A 25,000-nucleotide genomic window follows, 5' to 3' on the forward strand; every position below is an offset into this window, starting at 1 on the left:
GTGTTGATGAGTGTACATATTGGGAATATAGGTTAATATTGGATAATACAGTGTGATTTTTGAATGTTAAAAGTGAATAAACTCTTTTGAGAGGTGGATAAACTCTAATAAGTGGTGGGTAAACTCTATTTCTGAAATGTCAGAGGTGGATAAACTGTGTTTACTTGCGTTTAGCCTCCACTACATCCCTGACGATACCTCAATATCAGCACACTGTTTAAACGTGAACAGAATGTTTTCCTTGCTACAGCGGCTCACATGAATTATTTTCCACTCTAAAAGCAGAGATTCAGTACTTACAGCTATCACTAGATTCCCAGCTGTTAGGATAGTGTTGGTTTAATTGTCATGAAGTACAGGTACAGGTAACCACCGCTTCATTTAAACACTAGGGGGAGCCACAGTTCAACACTTCAACACACATCATACAACAAAACCATCATACAAGCTTGCTGAGGTGTAACATAAGCCTGATGTAACATAAGTAGAATCATCATGTAACTGAAACTATTAAAGACAAAACACTGTTAAACACTGACTTTACATTTACACGTGACATAAATATCCTATTTCACACTATCAGCACAAATTGAGTAACAAGAACTTCAACTGACTGTAGGCTAATTCACTGTAATATGTCATACGTCATCTCAGTGGCAAGTTTAAAAAAGGAAATTGGGTAGGGAAATAAGTTCATCTTTTATTCCTAAAAGAGACTGAAACTTAAGACATCATCATTGAAACGTTCTCCGTGCACAGCCTCAGCCTATGTTATCAGTGCGAGTGTTCTCTCTGCTCCTGGGTTTAAAATAAACTCTGTCAGTCTCTCTCTCTCTCTCTCTCTCAGTCACTCTCTCATCTCTGACATGCTCCTCTCCCCTCCAGACGACCTCTTGACATGATAATCACTCACACATTTCACTGCAATATCATTCAAGGCTTGAATATTTATATTTAAAAGACAGAAGTGTTTCATTCTTTTCTCATGAAGATCTATCAGAGCACTCCCACGCCATCCAACCTTAGTCTTATTACCCTGTGGGATGGAGATGATTTATTTGGCTCTACATCTCCCCTTTCCTCCTCTCTGAATGTCAGAAGGGGTTATTTTAGGGTAGTAGTGGCTTTGGATAAAGGAATGGCAGGTTATTGCAGGGGAGGGGCAACTTGGGCTTATTCAGATATCAATTGTGTGTGTGTGTGTGTGTGTGTGTGTGTGTGTGTGTGTGTGTGTGTGTGTGTGTGTGTGTGTGTGAGAGAGAGAGAGACAGAGAGAGAGAAAGAGAGAGATAATAGAAGCAATACAGAGGACTGAAGAGTGCCATTGTGTGTGTGTGTGTGTGTGTGTGTGTGTGTGTGTGTGCGCTATCATGTAGGGTGTGATATGATAGGGGTCAGTAAGACTGGGGTGTTTTATTAACACTATAATAACCAGTCCCTCTCTGCTTGACTCTGTTCTGTGTGTTCATTAGCTGTCCACAGGAACTCTAAGGTGGGGATCACACTGACCAGCGGCAAGCGGCAGGTTTCGTATTGTTCTCTATGGTTTGGCAGCGGATGGTTGCCTATGGTTGCAGCGCGAGCGTTGATCAAGCTGAGCGTTGAACTTGGTTCAACTTTCAATGCGCAACGTGAGCGTATTCAATTGTCAGTTTGGGCAAACCGTTTGTGTTACTTAGGAACGAGATAGAACTTATTATGGTCTGAGCGTCGTGTTACACTTACTGCTACCACTTCGTTATTTCAAGTCTGATCCCCGCCTAATACACTGGATGTTCTAGAACTTTAATACAATGGAAGTTCTAGAACTTTAATAAAATGGAAGCTCTGTAAATCCCCGATCTGTGTCACTTTCACTAGGTCAGACTAGACAGGCCCTCTACATCTGAAGCACATCTGGGCACTTCTGTTTCAGTGGGGCAAACACACACACACACACACACACACACACACACACACACACACACATACACACACACATGCAAACACACACACACACGATGCGATGCAGACCCTGGATAGTCTTCATCAAAGACGCTCCATTAGAGTGCAACACTATACTACACGAAATGGGCCCAGAGGATATTCACTGAAGCTGCAGCCACATTCATCTTCCTGTTTCAGCACAACATAAATGTACACACACACACACACACACACACACACACACACACACACACACACACACACACACACACACACACACACATTCCCCTCCATGGCAGTGTTTAAGGGAGTGACAGAATTGGAGCATAAGGAGGTGCTGGAGGAAGTGGATAGATACGGGAGGACAGGGACTGAGCTGGTCCTTCTCTATCACAGAATCCAGACATGCCCAAACAACGCACTGATGCAGGACTTAACACAGACGTGCCCAAACAACGCACTGATGCAGGACTTAACACAGACACGCATAAACAACGCACTGATGCAGGACTTAACACAGACGTGCCCAAACAACACACTGATGCAGGACTTAACACAGACGTGCCCAAACAACGCACTGATGCAGGACTTACTGTAACATAGTCACACCTATACAGGTATATAGCAAACAACACACTTATACAGGACTTACTGTAACATAGTCACACCTATACAGGTATATACTGTAGTAAACAACGCACTGATGCAGGACTTAACACAGACACGCACAAACAACGCACTGATGCAGGACTTAACACAGACATGCCCAAACAACGCACTGATGCAGGACTTAACACAGACAACGCACTGATGCAGGACTTAACACAGACAATGCACTGATGCAGGACTTAACACAGACGTGCCCAAACAACGCACTGATGCAGGACTTACTGTAACATAGTCACACCTATACAGGTATATACTGTAGTAAACAACGCACTGATGCAGGACTTAACACAGACACGCACAAACAACGCACTGATGCAGGACTTAACACAGACACGTTCAAACAACACACTGATGCAGGACTTAACATAGTCACGCCTATACAGCTATGTAGCAAACAACGCACTTATACAATAGCCAGACATGCCCAAACAACGCACTGATGCAGGACTTAACATAGTCACGCCTATACAGCTATGTAGCAAACAACGCACTTATACAATAGCCAGACACGCCCAAACAACACACTGATGCAGGACTTAACACAGACATGCCCAAACAACGCACTGATGCAGGACTTAACACACACGCCTATTAAGCTACATAGCAAACCAGAAATGCAATTCCGAGGAATTACACGAGGGGATGCAGTCTGCTGGTTAGGGTGTTGGTGGGGCTGTTGAGCTTGCTGCTAGCTGGTTGGTAGGGTAATTGTGATACCTGCAAAGGTGCTTTTGGAGTAACCAAACTTGAATCTTGTGTGACATGGCATTCTTGAGATATCATACTCAAGGTGTTTTTGACCTTGACATTTGACCTTCAACCTCCAACTTCAACTCACTTCATCTTTGAGTCCATAAAAACACTCGTACCAAATTTGAAGCATTTACGTCAAGCCGTTCTGGAGATATAATGCTGAATGCATGAGATATGGCTGGGATTTTTATTTTGACACACAGGAAACACTTTAACAGGATGTGTAGTTCAGGTAGAGCTAGATTGTATGCTTAGAAGCTGAGACAGTTGGATTTCTCACAGGTGACACCTGTGCCAGTGTTCTGATTAGCCTGGGAACTGCTCTGAGAACTACTTAACGAGCGCAGCTGGCTCTATTATGACATCACAGCCCCCATTCAAGTCTATGGGGGAAAAATACACTTTTAAGGCGAGACACTACAGGTGAATAGGGTAAAATTTTAAAATAATAGACATCACCATGAAACTTCCTCAGTTGATTACTTACACAAGTATGAACAAAAAATGTATTACAAGTTTTTGAAATTCGAATGTCTAATTATGCAAATTAGGCACTATCTCATTAAATATGCGCACATTTGCATATATTTTCGGTAGATAGATCTGAACATATGATGAAGCCAGGTGCAAAATTATTTTTTCATTTTGTTTGCATACAAGGTAAAAATAAAATTACAGAGGGATTTCAGGATATCTGCTTTCATTACCTAGGAAATCAGAATATACTGTCCATAGCCTTAAAAAATCGATTTTTGCCATATATTTTGGAATAAAATGTCACATAAATCAGGCCAGGAATGATTCATTAACAAATCCCTCTGTAAATATCTTCAGAGCACTGCTAAGTGTATATCTGGAAAGTTTGGTGTACATAGGTGCTACATAGGCTGAGATGTATCTACTGGAAAATGAGAAAAACTCAATTTGAGAAAACAGCCTTGGAAACACAGACAAGAGATTCCGTTCTCGCCTTTGAACTTTCGCGATTGGTTGCGGTTACAAAGGAAGTGTCCATATTTGGATAGCACAACGTCATGCAGGAAAAACAGAGCTTTCCAACGGTACTACACATGTTATGTTTTGTAGCAGGGTCGCGGTAGAGCATGAAACGTTAGAAGACTAACTTTTGGTGAATTTAGGAGAAATATACAGGCGCGAGTAGACAAAATGTAATGAAATAAACACCTAAATGTGTAAATCGGGCTTTGTTGTTGTAGTAGTGTGAATGAATACATGCTAAGGTAGCAAATTAGCCCAAAATCTCGAAATTGACCAGTGCATGAAAAAACAATGTTTTCACCTGACGTGTCTCGCCTTAATTACAAATATCTCAAAAAGTATAAACTTCTCAAAAATAAAAAATGGATAGGACGGTAAAGCCTTGGAAGATCTACGAAAACGGTGTTTGAACCAAATTTGTACGTTAAGCGGTTTGGGCTGAATAGCGCGCACAAAAAGGTACAAAAAAATAATAATAATAACTAGAAAAGCATTTCCTAAAGGAAATACAGTGCATGAAAATGCTAAAATATGATGTAAAATATCATACAGAGTAAAAACAAACTATATTGGTTGCTAGGTAGATGAGGTTTAATATAGTTGGAATGACTGAACAGTTAAATAGGTGGATAGTTTATATGGTTAAATTATTTGCTAGGTAGATGAGGTTTAATATAGTTGGAATGACTGAACAGTTAAATAGGTGGATAGTTTAAATGGTTAAATTATTTAGGTAGATAGTTGACGATAACTGATAGTTGGAATGGCTCTAATGTTTGCTAGAAGTTATGCTAACTATGTTACAAAGATAATAATGTTAACAAAGTTACTTAACTTAGTTAATTTAGCTAATGTTTTCTAGCAGTTTTTTTTTTAATGTAATAATGCTAATGCTGTTAACTATGCTAACAATGCTAACTATGTGACTTAGCTAACTTAGTTAATAATTTATAGCAGTTATGCTAAAATACTAAGAATTATAACATGCTAACCATGTGACTTAGCTAACTTAGCTATTTATTTTTAGCAGTTATGCTAACAATGCTAACTATGCTAACATGTTAACAACCTTAACCATGTTACTTAGCTAACTTAGCTAATGTTTTCTAATAGTTTTGTCAAAAATGATAACTATGCTAACAATGCTAACTAACATGCTAACTATGCTAACCATGTGACTTAGCTAACTTAGCTTATCATTTTTAGTAGTTATGCTAACTATATTAACCATGTAACTTAGCTAACCTAGCTAATCATTTTTAGTAGTTATGCTAACTATGCTAACCAGCATGCTAGCATGCTAACAATGCTAACCATGTGACTTAGCTAACCTAGCTAATCATGTTTAGCAGTTTTGCTAAAAATGCTAACAATGCTAGCAATGCTAACATATTAACTATGCTAACTATGCTAACCATGCTAACAAGCTACAGTGGGTAGGAGTTATAGTTGATGACAAGTAACAGTTACAATGGCTGAACAGTTAAAAAGTTCAGTAGTTTAAAGGGTTAAATTGTTTAACAGTGAAATATTGTAGTTAGGACTTTTATTTTGAAACAGTTTTTGGCAGAGGAAGCAGTTGAACAGGGTGTGTAGTCTTAATAGAGCCAGTTTGTATGCTTAAAGCCTGAGACTGGCAGTTGATCCAGGTGGCCTGACCACCTGGCATAGGATTCTAATTGCTTAACGGCTCTATAGAGAGCCGAAGTCCTGCCCCTTCCGTTTGCCTCCATGGGACCTATCTTTCAAAAAACTTTGAACGCCAGTCTATGGCGAAAAATAAATTATTTTCTGGTCCCGGTTGACTTGTACCTTGAATTAACCATATGATGTTTGTCAATTTTAAAGAAAAGTTTTCATGTAAAGACATTTGCAGTTTGTTTCGTAACTATTGAATTACAATATTGTGAAAGATCGTAATTCTAACGACTACAAACCCATCAGTCGCGCTAGTGACGTTAGCTCATTCACAGCCACACTAGATTGTACAAGCATACCAGCAACAGGTCTTAATTGGGCTTTCCTTGCCATGAGTCAGAGGATTAAACACATCAGGTAAGTTGTATTCGTCCATAGACTGTACATTAGATACTGTTAAGTGACATAGCAGGCAGCAAGATGCAACCGTTAACTAGCATAACAGCTAATCTTATCGTTTCATTACGTTGGTGACGTACATCGTTCGAGACGAGAGATGTAGTCCACTGAGCGGATTCGCACAAAACCAACATAACTTTTTAAGTCTATCAAACAACAGTACTTTCTTGACGTGAAAAATTATCTTTTAAATTCACACACATCATATGTGAAATTCGTGGCACAATTCAAACTGGACCAAAAAATAATTGTTATCTCTCCGTTAACTCCCGTTCATATTTTTTTGAAAGACAGGTCCCATGGACCGGAAGTAGAAGGGCGTGACTTCGACTCTCTATTGTGATGTCATCAGCCTAAGTCTATGGGGAAATTTTGAACAGTTTTTAATTAATAGTTTAAAAAGTATAAAAGTTACAAAGTTGAAAAATACATTCCACAGATGTCCTAAGTAAGATCTACGTAACACAGTTTGAATGAAGTCTGTACGTTAAGCAGTTGAAGCTGCATTAATTGCGTTAGAAGAAAAAGAATAAGCCTATAGGAAGAACAGTACAGTGCATTTTCATGCACTGTAATAAGAAGTCTCCGGATTTCAATAGAGGGGATGCATCCCCTCTAACAACGCACTTATACATGTCTGAAGCAAAACACATTCTAAAGTAGATGAAACCGATTCGGAGACTATAAGAGCCCTTCTCAAAGTATATCTTTTGGACGTTTTGCAAAGAGTGACAGGAAGCAAATGGGAGAGAGAGATGGAGTGGGATTAGGAAATGACTGCAGGTCGGATTGGAACCTGAGTCCGTGTGACCACCTGTGGCCCAGAGGTGGTATGGACAGTGCAGCCGCTTGTGCCTCAGCTAACCCTAATAGCCCTAATATAATAGCCCTTCAGATGAGAACACCAGCCAAGGGACAGTTACAGCACAGAGAGAGAGAGGGGGGGGGGGGGAGACAGAGAGGGAGGGAGTGATATATATATATATATAGAGAGAGAGAGAGAGAGAGAGAGAGAGGAAGGGAGGGAGAAAGAGAGAGACAAAGAGAGGGAGAGAGTAAAGGAGGGAGAGAGAGAGAGAGATTCTGAGATTTAAAGCCTTAATGACTTGATTTCTTATATAGCAGACAAAACTATAAGTTCTTACTGTAATAACACCTCTAAACCTCTTAAATGATCATTGCATTCTTGTGCAAAATTATTTGAAACTTTGACAATGATGGCAGATTCTTTTGTGACCTATTTGAGAAACTAGGAAGACCCAGTTTGTTATGACAACACACACACACACACACCACACACACACACACACACACACACACACACACACACACACACACACACACACAGCTGTGGTTTTTGCGTGTATGTTCACGCCAATGACTGTACAGTTTATAAAGTATATTGATTCGCACAGACATGACTGAAGAGGATTCAGACACATGCACACATGCATACACACACACACACACACACACACACACACACACACACACACACACACACACACACACAAACACTGACCAGCCACTGCTCCTCACAGTTCTCCAGCAGAGCGGCGATGCTGGGATTGGGAGATGTGGGATTGGTTTACATTTGATCGATGCTCCATGTAAAACAGACCCAGCAGGGAAAGAGCACAGAAAATGGCCAAAATAACACAAATACTGTAGCGCCCTGGCCCTGAACCCAAGAGCTGAGCACCATTGCAAGCACTACTCATATACTGGGTTCCTATGTTATTCTTATGTCGTAGGTACTTATGGAGTGGATCTGGCTCGGATCTGGCTCTGATCTGGGTAGCTGTAGCTCTGTTAGCACAGACTCATGTTCCTCTTTGATAGGCACAGTTGAACAGTCATGAAAGTCACTACACAAGAACACAAAAAACACATAGAACCTTCCAGAACATAAACCCTTACGCTTAACACTCTTGTCTGGGACTGATATGGGCATTATTCTTAAACGTCACAGTCCATTCTTGGGCAGAGTTATTGGTCAGGGTTACTCATAGAGATTAAACGTCATTCTAGAACGTCATACACACACGCACACACACACGCACACACAAATACACACACACACACACACACACACACACACACACACACACACACACACACACACACACACACACACACACACACACAGACACACAGACACCTCTTTAAAGAAAGAACTCTAACTTATAAGAGAGAAGACTTAGGATCCATTGGTTTCTCAAATATCAAGTTACAGGAGTGCATCCAGGCTCTCCCAAAGAGCAGATTACTGTCATTTATTTAGAGTTGCAGCTTAGCCATTTGCACATTAAGTTTAATATAAGAAAAATATAGGGAAAACAAATTGTAGGAAGGTGAACGAGACAAATCAAGGGCATGACAGACAGAGTGGTGAATATCACGGACACAATGATGGACAGACACAGAGAAAGAGAAGGAAATCCAATGATGACAGATCTGTAGAAATACAAATCGAGATATCAGAGACAGGCATCGACAGAGAGAGAGAGATAGCAACAATCGCCAGGGAAAGAAGGCTAAAAACAAAGCCAAAACAGACGAAAATGGATAGATAAAGAAGAACATTGACAGAGAGAGAGAGAGATGGAGAGAGAGAAATGGAGAGGATCTCCATCGTTGTCTGTCTTTCTGTCTGTACCTGGAGAGAATGTGCCGGTAAAGAGCCCGAAAAACCAACGTAGAACTTTCTCCAACTCCCTCTGACACTCTGTCCGGCACTCGTTCATCCTGACCTTTCACCTTCGACCTCTCCCAACGACCTTCCAGCACTGGACCTCTGCTCAAAAGCAAGTAAAGTTTCAAAAGCAAAAAAACTGAGACAAAAAGCTGTTGAAGACGGAACGGCGAGCAGGAATTCCTCAAGAACCCAGAAGAAAAGTCTTAGCGAGCGCGTCGTCAGAGCAGAGTCCCCGCTGCTCGCTTCTGCTGTGCGTCTGAACAGCCAGAGAATCAGTGAAACCGAGAGGATCAGCTCCAGAGGAGTGAGTCTCTCTGTGTGCACGTGTGCTGTGACTGGCGTGACTACGCTGGGTGGAGACCCACACCTCTCCCTCAGAGCTGATGCCACTCACGGCTTCAGCTATCATGAAACCAGTCCGGCGCTTCTCCAATATGTCAAGAGAACCAAAGGAAAGTCCGGCAGAGGCAGCTATCATGAAACCAGTCCGGCGCTTCTCTAATACGTCAAGAGAACCGAAGGAAAGTCCGGCAGAGGCAGCTATCATGAAACCAGTCCAGCGCTTCTCCAATATGTCAAGAGAACCGAAGGAAAGTCCATCAGAGGCTGACCGGTCCAGCGGGAAACTGGTGATCTGCTCAGTGCAAGAACTTATTACTTCCCAAAGGTGCTTACATCCCCTACAGAACTCCTGTGAAGTGTGACTGTGAGATCTCTGTCCTCTCCTCTTTCTGCTCCTCTTCCTCCTCTTTCTGCTCCTCTTCACTGCTCCTCTTTCAGGCCCCCTGCTTGGGAGGGTGTGTGAGGAAAGAACAGAGGCGTGGAGCTACACGTCAGTGTGTGTGTGGGCATGTGTGTATGTCTGCGTGTGTGTGCATGTGTGTGTGTTTGTAACACAGAAATAGAGGAAGACAGCGGACGAGAGGACGATGGTCAGAGTGAGGGACAGAGAGGAGAAAAGGCTGAAGAGAGAGAGAGGGAGGGAGAGAGGGAGGGAGAGAGAGAGATAGAGAGAAAGGGACAGTGAGGGACAGAAAGGAGAAAAGGCTGGATAGAGGGAGAGAGAGAGGGAGGGAGAGAGAGGAGAAAAGGCTGGAGAGAGGGAGAGAGAGGGGGTGACGAGTGAAAGAGGAGCTTCTAAAGTTTCAGCGTGACCCCCAGTGTGTCACTGAGGGCTGGGTGGAGGATGGTTTGGTTGTCACGGAGACGGGATGCCTGCTCTCAGAGGACCACAATGCCTTTGTACCTCAGATCGTCATTCAGTGAGCTAGACCACAGTCAACACAACAACATCACAACAACACCAACGCACACAACCAGACATCACAACACCAACACACACAACCAGACATCACAACAACACCAACGCACACAACCACAGAGCACAACACCAACACACACAACCAGACATCACAACACCAACACACACAACCAGACATCACAACAACACACAACCACAGAACACAATACCAACACACACAACCAGACATCACAACACCAACACACACACACACAACCAGAATTACAACACCAACACACACAACCACAGAACACAACACCAACACACACAACCAGACATCACAACACCAACACACAAAACCACAGAACACAACACCAACACACTCAACCAGACATCACAAAAACACCAACACACAACCAGACATCACAACAACACCAACACACACAACCAGACATCACAACACCAACACAAAAAAACCACAGAACACAACACCAACACACACAACCAGACATCACAACAACACCAACACACACAAAGACATCACAACACCAACACACAAAACCTCAGAACACAACACCAACACACACAACCAGGCAACACATCAGGGGCTGATATCACATCACAACTAGATCTATTACATTATGAAAGATGAAAAAAATAAACAAGAGATGCAGACGCCATTGGTGTCCATGCTTCCTTTCTTCTCCTCTCTCCCCACAATACAGACCTATTTCACGGTCTACATATAAATATATTTTAAACTTTAGTCCTCCACAACTTCCGTAAGACTAGTCTTCCACGGTCTTCCAAAATAACCTGTTTTCATGAACAGGAAACACATTTATGCTTTATGAAACAATTGTATTTCAGTCAATCTGTAATAGCTGGACAACCCCCCCCCCCCCCCCCCCCCTCCCAAATGACAAGCTAAATGACAAGCTATCATCGGACATCATTTAAATATTTTCCTGAGAGTCAAAACTCAAAGGGCGGCATCACAAGTCTTTGACATCTCATTGCACTCACGTGGAAGACACAGGAACAGAGAGTAGGGGAATAATCTAGAGTGTGTTCTCCTAAACACACCAGTCTAAAAATAAAAACAACAAACAAGTGCTTGACACTCAAAAAGTCTGACCTCAAAAACTAACAATGCATTCTTTCCACCACTAGAGGGAGCCATTGTAGGATGGATAATGGAGAATGAGAACAACATGCAATATACGCTTGGTCCAGCAGAGGGCATAGAGGGGCCTATTTCAATGGGGAACCAATAGAAACGTACTGTACACCACTGTGGCACCACTCAACAGTGACGGACAAGGTCAGAGGCAGCAAGTGGAGAGTCAGTCATTGGTCTTTCTCTGCTACTCTCTGATAATAACTCTTTAGACTACCTCAAAGTGTTGCTAAATGAAAAGGAATAGATAGATAGATAGATAGATAGATGGATGGATAGAGAGATAGATAGATCATACCTTTCAACATTTTTTTTTTGGGGGGGGGGGGGGGGGGGGGGGGGGGGTCAGTGTTTATACCGGATCTGTGTTTGCATTTTTAAAAGTTTAATACACGTGTTTCAGCACTGCATTTCGGTCGTTGCTTTTACCTTACCATTACCTTACGCATGCCAGTTATGTATCCACCAGCTGCCTGCCTGCAGTCTACTTCCAAAACTCCAAAGCTGCTTGCTGTCAGATTTGGTTCCGAGGGCACAAGTTCAGTGTATCAACAACACTCAATAACAGTTTATGTGATGTGTTAATCAATTAAATTCCCAACAATTTCACAACAGCTAGTTCTGGAGTAGGCCATTCAACTAGCCCGCTTGCTTACGACGAGACTCAGGCTGCGCAGTCGGCACCCGCTTCCTTATTTGGGTTTTGGGTTGCCTGGTTTTAGCCTATGACAAAACGGTTGAAATTGAAACTAAGTGATCGTGTATGTGTAGGGTGTATTTCATACACAATCTGGCAACCTGGGAGATGTCAAACTAATAGAAAATGAATGAATGGATCAATGATTTTACAATGAAGTTTGATTGGCCATGCTAAATTACGGGAGTTTTCCGGGAGAAATAACAAAACCGGGAGGGTGCTAGGAGATGACCTTGAAATACGGAGAACCCGGGAAAAACGGGAGTGTTGGCAGGTATGAGATAGATAGATAGATAGATAGATAGATAGATGTAGATAGATAGATAGATAGATAGGGGGATTCCAGTGAGGAAACAACATTGACATTATGATGAAGTGGGAGGTCTTTAAGTTCAGCTCTTCATGAGGAACGGTGCATTAATGCTGCTATCTTATTTCCATGGTTTCACTGCCCCCCCCCCCCATCTTGTAGTTTCTTCTCTCAGTATCAGAGATGGCCCAGTGAGCTCGGACACTTCCTGCTGACCGTGCTGTGTCCGTTGGTCGAGGCAGAGATATGTTCTGAGGGGCGTGTGGCCTAGGTGACCAGGCAACCAATCGATGAGGGGAGGAGAGTCGAGCGTATCACGGTTACAGGACTGGTCATTACATCCCCGTCTCACGCAGGAGGAAATAAGACTGCTGAGGTCAGCAACAAAATCATGATAGAGGAGGGGGAGGAGAGAGATAAATATATGTGCACACACACACACACACTCTGACTCATACATACTCACTCACACCCAAACACACACATACACACACACATACACTCTCACAGAGAGAGAGAGAAAGAGAGAGAGAGAGAGAGAAAGAGAGAGAGAGAGAGAGAGAGAGAGAGAGAGAGAGAGAGAGAGAGAGAGAGAGAGAATGAGTCCCAGTTGGAGATAGTCCATAAAAGCCTTTGAAGTCTGATTAAGTCTCTAATTGCAGTCTGAGCAGCTCCCTCCTTCTAATAGGCTAATAGAGAGCGCGGAGGTTCCCCTCGCTGACTGGACCTGCTGGATTGGACTTTACGCGCTCCATTACGCACACCTTCTGGGCCTCGGACAGAACAATCCCCTTCCTCATACCTGCTCCAGCATGGCTCTCTCTGGAGCTAATGGAGCGGAGCTCTGCTCTCGTCATCGTGGGTAATCCATCACGCTGCATCTCTAAAGCTCACGCACCTCCACAGCCTAATACACTCAACACACTCCAGCCACTGAGAGGAGAGAAGTCTGCCTAGCCTGCAGTAGCCGCAGGTTGTACCATGCAATTGGTATAAGTTGCTTTGGGTAAAAGCATCAGCTAAACACATTGATAAATGCATAAACAAACTAAAAATAAATAGGTAGATAAATAGATAAATAGATAAATAGGTAAATAAATAAATACATAAATACATAAATACAGTACATATATACATACATGCTGAGTCTAAAACACAGTACAAACTTCAGCCGGAGAGAGGCGAGTTCATCCCAGGCACCACACAAGGCAGAAGGGGAAGCACAGTCCACGGTCCACACACACATTCACACACACACACACACACACACACACACACACACATACACACACACACACACACACTCCACAGTCCAGATGTCTTAATCAACCAGCATGCTGCCATCCCTCTGACTAATCATGCGTGGGATGAGTGGGGGGGGGGATTGGGGGGGTTGGAAGACACGGCTTTATTTATTTAGGAGGAAGGCTCAGGGTTCACGCTCTTAAAAGCTCTGCCTACATAACAGCTGGCTCTGGCTCCAGACTGGCCCAGGTCCGGCACAGACGAGGTGGCGGCGGCCGAGTCCCTCTGTAGGAGGTAATCCAGGGGCAAGGCGCCATTTTCAGATTTCACAGTCATCCGCAGTCAGAGTGTGGACCTGGATGAGTTGTGTGAAGCTCTGTTTGCGTGTCGGCTGAGTATATTTCTTTAAAAACTCACACGTCACAGTAGACAAATAAAAGAGTAGCAAACTCAGTGGATAGATAATATCTACGTACACACACACACACACACACACACACACACTCTCAGTGGATAGACAATATCAGTGTGATCGTTCTGCTCACAAGGACGTTCACAAGGTCTTGCGTAGGTCACCTCAGTAACATATCTTTTGTCGCCATCGTTCTTAAGCCGATTGTGATGTAGAGTCACCCATCCAACAGCCACCTCCACACCCTCATCATCCCCAGCACCCCACTCACCTTGTCCATGCAGCTTCGAGGGGGACCCCCTCACGCACACACACGCACACACACACACACACACACACACACACACACACACACACACACACATACACACACACCATCCCTGCTCCCACTCACCCTATCCAAGCAGCTGTGATGGGGATCCCCTCTCTCTCTCTCTCACACACACACACACACACACACTCCCACACACCCATCCCTGCCCCTGCTTACCTTGTCCCTGTGGCGTGGTTGTAGACAGGATCCATTTCACTAAGCAGCACCTCATCAGGGCTTTGCGGGTGAAGCGGGGCCGCTGCCATTTCCCAGAGTTCTTCTGTCGGCCCGGCACCGGATCCATCCCGTTGGCATCGCCCAGGAGACTGCTGTCAACAACCTTACCATCCTCCTGCAATCATTTATCAACTTTTATTTTAGAGTTATGTGTTCAGTTAACAACATTATCCTTAATTAATCCATTAACATTTAACATTTAACATGGTTAATTCATTAACATTATGCAACCGCAGCATTCAGAAGACTTCATCTTCATAGACATCCAAAGCAAACACTCTTCAATCAAAAAAATCTTTCATCCATTCATCCTTCCCTCCTTGCATCAAAAGTCTGTGCCGTTCATAACAAAATGTGATGCGATCTACGAAAACCCTTCACATGATGCACTCAAAAATCCTTGATTTTAGCTCCGTTTCAACCCTCTCTGGTGAAATTTCACCAACTTAAGATTCTGATACCATCCTTGCAACATTCTGGACACCGTCCCCTAGCAAAATCCTGGATACCATCCTCCCAAAATCTTGGATGTTGCTAGGATAGTATATCAGAATCATAAGTTGGTAAAATTGCACCATGTGAAGGGTTTTCCCAGATCACATCACAAGTAGAGTTCCAAAGGCATAACACTGTTTGATCTGTTCCTTGAGTATCTATGCTACCTTTAAAGGGACACCAGGCAACGTTTTCGTGTTAATTACTCATCTTCGTAAGTCGGTATATGGTTAAATGACTCATTACAGGGTGAATGAAGACTCTCTCGCCCGCCCCTACTGCCTGTAGGAAGAATATCCCGCTTGCAAGTTCAGTGTATCGTACCCGCCGACCGAAGCAGGATCAGTTTACATCCTGCATCCACAGCACAGAGGCAGGCTAACGAAACGCTAGAGATTGTTGCAAACGTGTGTATAATGGCAGAGCCGGCGAAGAAGCAGCGAAAACCTGTGACGGAAGATGCAAAGAAAAGGAAAACAGCTTCAGACCGAGCGAGGGGGAGTTTCGTAGAGAAAAAGCATCAGGCTTGCCTGGTGTCCCTTTAAGATCAGGCTTCTTTCTGCCTAACACAGATCTTTGAGAACCCCTTTAATGAAAATGTCCCCTGAACAGCCTCTGCAGTCTGAGAGGGCAGAACCGGGTGTCAGTCTGCAGTACCTGATATGACCACAGGAAAACAGCGCTGTTATTATGCAAAGGGATAAGCGAGGAGGTCTGGGTGAAATAGGCACAGCAAGTAACTGGGCGTACTGTGACGGAGACGGAGGTGAGATTAGACTCTGAGTTTACAGGGACACACAGCCATGTAGAAAGAGATGGAAACTGAGGCAATGGAGGTGGCTGGAGGAGTCTGTCCTCGGAATCAGAATCGGAATGGAGGTGGCTGAGTGTGTCCTCAGAATGTCCTCAGAATGGAGGGGGCTGAGTGTGTCCTCAGAATGGAGGTGGCTGTGTGTGTACTCAGAATGAAGGTGGCTGTGTGTGTCCTCAGAATGGAGGTGGCTGAGTGTGTCCTCAGAATGGAGGTGGCTGAGTGTGTCCTCAGAATGGAGGTGGCTGAGTGTGTCCTCAGAATGTCCTTAATTAATGGATTAATTAAGGAATGTGCCTTGGGGGGCACAGGGGCCCCCCAAGGCTGCGTGCTCAGTCCGCTGCTCTTCACCCTGCTGACGCATGACTGCACTGCAACCTACAGCAACAATCACATAGTGAAATTTGCTGACGACACAACTCTGGTGGGTCTCATCACCAAGGGCGACGAGACTCAATACAGGTTGGAGGTCGACCATCTGACCACGTGGTGCAGGGACAACAACCTCCTGCTGAACGTCAGCAAGACCAAAGAGATTGTTGTTGACTTCCGGAGAGGTCACACCCAACACCTGCCACTGACCATCGACGGTGCTGTGGTGGAGAGAGCGAGCAGCACCAAATTCCTGGGGGTGCACATCAGTGAAGACCTCTCCTGGACCACCAACACTGCATCACTGGCGAAGAGAGCTCAGCGCCGCCTGTACTTCCTGCGGAAACTCAGGCGAGCAAGTGCTCCACCAGCCATCATGACCACATTCTACCGAGGCACCATTGAGAGCATCCTCTCCAGCTGTATCGCTGTGTGGGGCGGAAGCTGCACTGAATACAACAGGAAAGCCCTGCAGCGCATAGTGAACACAGCTGGAAGGATTATTGGTGCTTCACTCCCCTCCCTGAAGGACATTTACACCACCCACCTCACCCGCAAGGCGACCAAAATTGTGAGTGATGCAAGTCACCCCGCTCACAATCTGTTTGATCTACTGCCCTCTGGGAAGAGGTACAGAAGCCTGCGCTCCCGCACTACCAGACTCACCAACAGCTTCATACACCAAGCTGTAAGGATGCTGAACTCTCTCCCTCCTCTCCCCCCTCCACCCTCAGCTACATAACATCCTGGACATTGGACCCACAATGGCCGCCTGCACTACTCCACTTGCACACTTGTACACTTTACAACTTGGTGTTGTTGTCCTGAAAACACAACACTTCTGCTGCTCTTACATAACTTGCACCACTATGCCACTTTCTTTATTACTTAGGTCAAACAGAACTACCCAAGCCTTTTATTGGCCTGACTTTGCACTAGTGTTTTATTGACAATTTCAACCAAATTTTGCTGCTCTTATTTTTTCATTATTATATGTGCCCTCTTATTTACTTATTTACTTACATTTTTGTTTACTTGAATGTTATGTTTGTCTGTGGACTTAAATTGGAAAAATATGTCTTGTCTTCACCGTGGGATAGTGAGAAACGTAATTTCGATCTCTTTGTATGTCTGGAACATGTGAAGAAATTGACAATAAAGCTGACTTTGACTTTGACTTTGAGAATGGAGGTGGCTGTGTGTGTACTCAGAATGGAGGTGGCTGTGTGTGTCCTCAGAATGGAGGTGGCTGAGTGTGTCCTCAGAATGGAGGTGGCTGAGTGTGTCCTCAGAATGGAGGTGGCTGAGTGTGTCCTCAGAATGTCCTCAGAATGGAGGTGGCTGAGTGTGTCCTCAGAATGGAGGTGGCTGAGTGTGGAATAGGAACAGAATGGGAGTCTGCAGCTTAATTGTTATGCAACCAAGCATGCCAGAGCCTATTCCGACCAATTGCAGATGAGGCAGCCGTGTGTGTGTGTGTGTGTGTGTGTGTGGTGTGTGGTGGTGGTGGTGGTGGTGGGGGGGGTGTTCACAGCTTGTACCAGGAGCTTGTCCACATTGCTACCTCCAGCCCTTGTGTATATAGTTGTGCCACCCTTGTGAGAAAACGAGTTTCATTTCCTATAAAACCCACAGCTCATATTCACACCTACAGTATACTTCAAATGTTTTCTCACTCCCCCACCCTGAACTCCTCTTCAGCCTCTAATGCTATTTGTCTCCATCTGAGTCTGATGGCAATTCCAGAACTCCCCCTTGGGCGTCTAATTTCCATAAATGCCACAGACGCTGTTCACTTGCCCGAAGTTAAGTCATTCGTTACCCAGTAATGCAGCCAACTCGGTTGATGCCGGGTGACATTTCTATTGAGGAAAATGTCAAACTTCAAAGAGCGTTTTCTTTCCGCCTTGCGGTTATGATGATAAATAAGATTCATATCAGAAGGGAATCTCGAAAATCTAAAATTAGGAGAAGGGTGTGTGGGTGGGTGTATGTGCTCCTGGGGGGGGGGGGGGGGGGGGGGGGTTGCAAAATGAAGGGAACTACAGTAGCTTGATCATGTGTTATTTAAAAAGACGAAAGCAATACAACTAAATTAAAACCACATTTTTGATTTCATAAACATCACTGTTTGTTTGTGACATGAAATGAGGTAAGAGGTCTGAGCCTGCAGACAGACTGCAGTTAGCAGAACAATTATAAACAAACGACGCGGTGATACTAATACACTTGGCTGGTGTTGGCAAAAATGTCTCTATCGGGGTCCTTGCATTCAGTTCTCCTGTGAAGCTCTCATTTAACCAGCCATAAAAACACACTCCGTTTCAGTCACCATATTCAGCTTTCTTTTGGGAGGGCCCAGTGACTAGAGTTAAACAGAGTCCATCTGTTAACTTTTGTCCCTGCGGTGAGCTTCAGCTGTGCTGGTACGAACGTCGGTCAACGAACAGAATAAGCATCTGTAGCCTCCTGGCATCCCAACAGATTAAATATTATATCACCCTTGATGTTTAAAAACCAACCTGACGGCTTCCCAGAAAACAGATTACTGTTGACCTCTCCCATCCACAGATGCGTGGACAGAAGGCAGACGCTGTTACACCCTCGGAGAGTTATCTGTTATCACATGGCTCTGTTGCCATGGCTCTGTTGCCATGGTTTGTGCAAAGCCATATGGACCCTTTCAAGAGAGTTCCATTATCAGCATCATAGTTGTTTTTTAACATTCCATATGTTATCTTAATGCAGAGGAAGTAGATTGGGGCCCAAATAGAACGTTCAAGCATTGTTTTTGTTTACCTTGTTGAAAGGGTCTATAGCTATATCCCGCTATTTGTCGAGAACATCAGCTGACGTTTCATCAGTGATCCGTTTGTGAGAGCTGCAAATTTTACACCACAAGTAATGTCCGGGCGAATCTTTATTTGCTATCCATCACCAAACAGAACGTTCACCTATCTGACATATTCTGTTGGTGTGATTTGTACGAGACAATATTGACACTTGATTTCGTTATTTGTCAAGTACATCAGCTGATGTCACCTTAGTGTTTGGTTAGTGGAACGATACGCTGTAAACTTTACACCACAAGTCATCTCCTGGAGAGAATGTTTGTTTGCTATCCATCACAATACAGTTGTATACATCAAGAGTAAACTTTCTCATAACTATCACACCTGTCATCCAAAAGTTTAAATCCAGCAAGTCCGGGCCCTGCAGATTATTTGTCATGTGACCAGGGATGCCATAGCCTATTCTGGCCAATCACAAATGAGGTGTGTACATGAAGTGAACTGAACTATCATGGTTGTATACATTGTTGCAGTGTGTTTGTGTGTGTTTTTTTGTTTGTTTATTTCTCTTCACTCCAGAGTGGTTTAAGCACCAGACCACCAGATCTTAAATTCTCTCCATGTCTGGACGACACATAGTTGTCCAATAAAAGTATCCTGCTTGTGAGTCAGCAGATCAAAGCAGAGCTGAATCTCCGTCCTTTTGAGCCCTGCATCTCTGAGTCAGTCAGTCTCCCATCTAATCTCTGAGTCTCCCATCTCATCTCTGGACCTCCCATCTAATCTCTGAGTCTCCCATCTAATCTCTGAGTCTTCCATCTCATCTCATCTAATATCTGAGTCTCCCATCTCATCCCTGGGCCTCCCATCTAATCTCTGAGTCTCCCATCTCATCTCTGAGTCTTCCATCTCATCTCATCTCATCTTTGAGTCTCCCATCTAATCTCTGAGTCTTCAATCTCATCTCTGAGTCTCCCATCTCATCTCTGAGTCTCCCATCTCATTTTTGAGTCTCCCATCTAATCTCCGAGTCTCCCATCTAATCTCATCTCATCTCATCAGTGCACTGTGTACAGCAGCCTGAGTGGATTGGAGTGTGCAGTATGCAGTGTGCAGTGTGCAGTCTGCAGGGACTGCATCTCATTCCTGACGGCTTCTCATCAAAGCTACGGGTCTCATTGGCTACATTCACCCTCTGCGAGGCTGTGGCTCACAGATGAAAGAGTCCAGCGGTGGTGCCTCCTGTCTGGGGGTTCATACTGCTCTGGGTGGGTGGACTGGCTCCGACTCCTGGGTGAATTATGGAGCCTGGGAAAGTCTGTGAATAATCTGTGAGGGCGGGACGCCAGGCAGGCCAGAAAAGGGCTTATAAAAAGACAGGATGAAGAGGAGGTGTGGAGAAAGAGAATGGAGAGAGAGATGGATAACACTCCACTGAATGATTCAGGAACAGTGGAGGAATGCAAAGAGAGAGAAAAGGGAGAGAGAGAGAGAGAGAGAGAGAAACACATTTATAAGAAAAGTGTGAAATGTAAAAATGACCTTCTATGAATCTCAGTTCAGACAGAGAGAGAGAGAGAGAGAGAGAGTGTAGTATTGATTAGATGGAGGGACAGAGAGCAAGGCAAGACACAGATAATTGAAACGTTACATCCTTTCAATTATCAAGTACAGATCCCCATCATTAAAGTGTTTCATTACAGAGTACCCAACACAATTGGGTAAGTGTTTCATGCCATAGTCATCTGGTAGGAAGCAGAATCAATATCAAGTTAACTTTCATATTAGTGTGTGTAGAAGGAAAAATAGACAAACAGATGGTAAGTCTCAGAAGCCCACGTTTAATTAAATATGTGTTTGCTTGAAGACAAATAATTAACTATCATACTGACATTTGTGTGTCGTACAAACATCTTCCAAACAGGAGGGAAGAGCAGTTCTGATCCAACCACTCGCAAACAGACAGCACACATACATCACACACATCAGCATAGCCATGCCCGCTCCAAAATGTTCATTGTAAAAGAAGTGTTTCTCTCTATCTCAATACACACACACACACACACACACACACACACACACACACACACACACACAATGCCCGCTCCAAAATGTTCATTGTAAAAGGAGTGTCTCTCTCTATCTCAACGCACACACACACACACACACAATGCCCGATCCAAAATGTTCATTGTAAAAGGAGAGTCTCTCTCTATCTCAACGCACACCCTCACTGCTCCCCGAGCGCCGCTGTTGTTGCAGGCAGCTCACTGCGCCGGGATTAGTGTGTGCTTCACCTCACTGTGTGTTCACTGTGTGCTGAGTGTGTTTCACTAGTTCACAGATTGGGATAAATGTAGAGACCAAATTTCCCTCACGGGATCAAAAAAGTATACATACTTATACTTACTACACATTTAACTGATCATACAGATGAATCCATAATATGGGTATCTGTAATATGATGTATTTTAATATTTGATGGGATAGCCCATAATATAATTATCCAACCCTGTCACAGTGTGGGTGGATACTAGTGAGAGTGGATACTAGGATATCTGGACACTAGGATATCTGGACACTAGGATATCTGGACACTAGGATATCTGGACACTAGGATATCTGGACTGACAGATTTCTAAAGCATCTCTCTAGAGCTTTTGTTTTTGTTTGTGTTTGTGCTTACTGACCGTAAGAAATTCAGTAAGTGTCCTACTTCCCATCATCCACCCATCAGCTGCTCGACCTCAACCTCGACATTTCCAGACCCGGCTCACATCTACACCATCTCCTGTTTGTTTATTTATTTTTTTGTTTATTAGAGGGGTTTGTTTGTTTGTTTTGGTTGCTTTCCTTCCTTGTCCTTTCTTGGGAACAATTAGCGATAGTGAAAGACTAGCCTGGTCCACCCCCGTTCCCCAGCAGCAGGGCTTTTGCGCTGTCTGAGCCTAGCCAGCGTCTCCCCTGTCCACTTTCTCCCCTTCTTCACTCCCCTGGCTCAATAATTCAGAGCTGCACTGTAAAAATCACATCAATAAGAGATGGCTGCCGCACTGTAGCTGAGCTGAACACCGGGGACCAGAGGCACCTACAGCTCCCATTCAGCCTCTCTAGCCAGCAGACCAGCCTGTCAGAGGGGGAGCACACACACACGCGCCGCGCACATACACACACACGCACGACACACACACACACACACGCACGACACACACACACACACACACACACACACACAATACACACAAACACCCACACACACACGCGCGCGCGCACACGCACACACGCACACACACGCCACGCGCACACACACACACACACACACACTTAATATACACAGTGCTGCACTTAACACACACAGTGGGAGTTGCTCTCTACCTCTCGCTGCCATTCAACCTGTCATTCAACACTGAAAGAAAAGGCAGCGGGATCCACACACACACACACACACACACACACACACACACACACACAGGGAACAAGCTGGGGTATCGGAGAGGACAGAGAATGGACCAGAGTAAGCAACAGAAAATGTCAGATGAATCACACACACACACACACACACACACACACACACACACACACACACACACACACACACACACACACACACACACACACACTCAGACACACATGCCGGGCAGCCTGTAGGAATGAGTAATAACAGTGTAATGGGATGTGTAATAGCAGGTGTATATAATTGTGTTATAACTGTCGATGAACATGTCCAGGAAGGTGATTTGGTGCTGACTACACCAGAGACGCAGCCATTGGTCAGGGCCTGTTTCTGCATCACTAAGAGCTGAAAGCCATCCTCTGAAGTCAGACATTAAAATCTCCCAATAGATACTGAACAGAAGTGATGTAAGATGATGCAAGGCACATCAGCTGATCTGAAATCAGTAGGTTCCCATAAAGGCCTAGAGAGAGAGAGCCTCATCTTAAGAGAAGGACAACATGAGCTTGTCTCTAGAGACCAGGGGAGACTTTGGTGTGTTCTGATGGTGGAGTTCTGGGGAGACATTAAAAAATCAGGTATTGAATCATGTGTAGCAACAATGCTACTAAGACTAGCTTTCCTCCTAAATAAAAAGCGTCCATGAAACTTGAAAGCGTTGATATTTTTTCAGTGCACTGCGGGTAGCTCTGATTTCACAAACCGTCAGATTGGTTTTGAGTTTTAGAAAACACCATACACATACTAATTGTTACTACCCCACAGTTAGTCCTCATTCCCCGGCGGCTGGCTGCCTCTGTGATCTATTGTCCACCCTGGCTTGTCACAGAGAGGGGACAATGAAGAACACAGAGAAACTAATGAGAGAAGTACAATATGCAACCCACTGTGGCATTATAATTAGCTCAGTGTGTGGGTGTGCAAAAGTTTTCTCTGAAATGTGGAGAATTTCACTGACTCCTGTGCCCTTCTCTCATTCCGCAATCAGCCGCAGTGCATCATGGGAAAAACAGACACACTCAGTGCCTTCTTGCGTCGCTATGGTGATGTGGTGGCTCTATGTGCATAATTCTATAAAAATCTGAGAGCTTGAAATGCTTACATTATTACTCACAGGATCATATAGGTGCTATTTCTACACAATCCAACATGTCACATATCAGGGAAGGCTGTTATAAGAATATTATTCACACAGAGACATACAGTAGTTCTGACTGAACTATGTATAATGCAGTAGCTCTGGCTGTCTAAGCTGAAAAACAGTGAAGCTGTTATTGTTTAACTGCTTTAATTCTGTTGAATCATCCTCATTCTTTGATTCTTCATACTGTGCAACACTGTGTGTGAACGATTGTGCTAATATTGCACCACTGAACATGAAAATATTTTTTGGTCCAAATCTTCTGTTTGCTTTTTTATCCAGTCGCCTACTTCAGCTACAAACACTACAAAGGCTGGTCCTTTCAGCTGAAGGACACAATGTCGTCATCATTTCTAAACCAAGACAAGAACGCTCCTCAGTTCTGGGGTTGTGGAGGTGAAAACACTGAAGGATTGTGGGAGATAACATCAGCAGAGACCAGATCTGGGCCAGATCTGGACCAGATGATGGTAGAAACGCTGAGGAACTGTGCGAGACAGAGAGCTGCACAAATCAACTCTGCGCTGGGATCTGGTATGGATTTGTGTACCTGATCAGTAGAAACAATGAAACATCATGTGGAGGATTGCCACTGCCAGTGTTTGTTCCGTGTGTGTGTGTGTGTGTTTGCTCCGTGTGGGATCAATGGAGTCAGCCCTTCAGCAGTGAGTGTCTGTCTAATTAGAGCCTTAAAGAGGAGCAGGGGAGCATTAGCATGCAGCTACTAATCTCACCAGCCATCCTATTGGAGCATCCTAACCAGCGACAGCGACAGCGGACCAGCAGACATTCCGATAGATGGATAGATACTTTATTGATACCCACGGGGAAATTCAAGAACAAATTGGCCCGTACGGGGATCGAACCCGTGACCTTGGCGTTATTAGCACCCCGCTCTAATCAACTAAGCTAACCGGCCACCATCACTCCCAGAAAGGCCCTCATGTTCACACTGGCTCATTAGCATGCAGCTAATCCCACCAGGTATCATATAGCGGCATCCTAACCAGCAGCCATCCCTCGTGTTCACACTGACCCATTAGCATGCAGCTAATTCCACCAGCCACCATGAGAGCCTCCTCCACATTGCAAGACGTCTGAACCAATGGGGGACTTTCAGAACCAATGGGGGAACTGGAAGTGGTCGAAGGAAATCGCG

The 25,000-nt window shown here is 44.3% G+C and overlaps 1 protein-coding gene and 1 non-coding gene across 4 annotated transcripts in view; both read right to left on the reverse strand.

The window, feature by feature from the left end:
- kcnip3a (Kv channel interacting protein 3a, calsenilin) overlaps positions 1–25,000 on the reverse strand; it is an 80,351-nt gene that overhangs the window by 36,396 nt on the left and 18,955 nt on the right. For all 3 annotated transcript variants that reach the window (XM_042101614.1, XM_042101612.1, XM_042101613.1), the window contains exon 2: positions 14,717–14,891. In XM_042101614.1, coding sequence (XP_041957548.1) covers positions 14,717–14,891 — 175 coding nt within the window. The remainder of the gene's footprint in view (positions 1–14,716; positions 14,892–25,000) is intronic.
- On the reverse strand, positions 24,687–24,760 carry trnai-aau. Its single transcript has one exon. It is a non-coding gene; the product is annotated as a tRNA-Ile (tRNA).

This window comes from Alosa sapidissima, chromosome 8 (assembly GCF_018492685.1).
Source record: "Alosa sapidissima isolate fAloSap1 chromosome 8, fAloSap1.pri, whole genome shotgun sequence".
NCBI lineage: Eukaryota > Metazoa > Chordata > Actinopteri > Clupeiformes > Clupeidae > Alosa > Alosa sapidissima.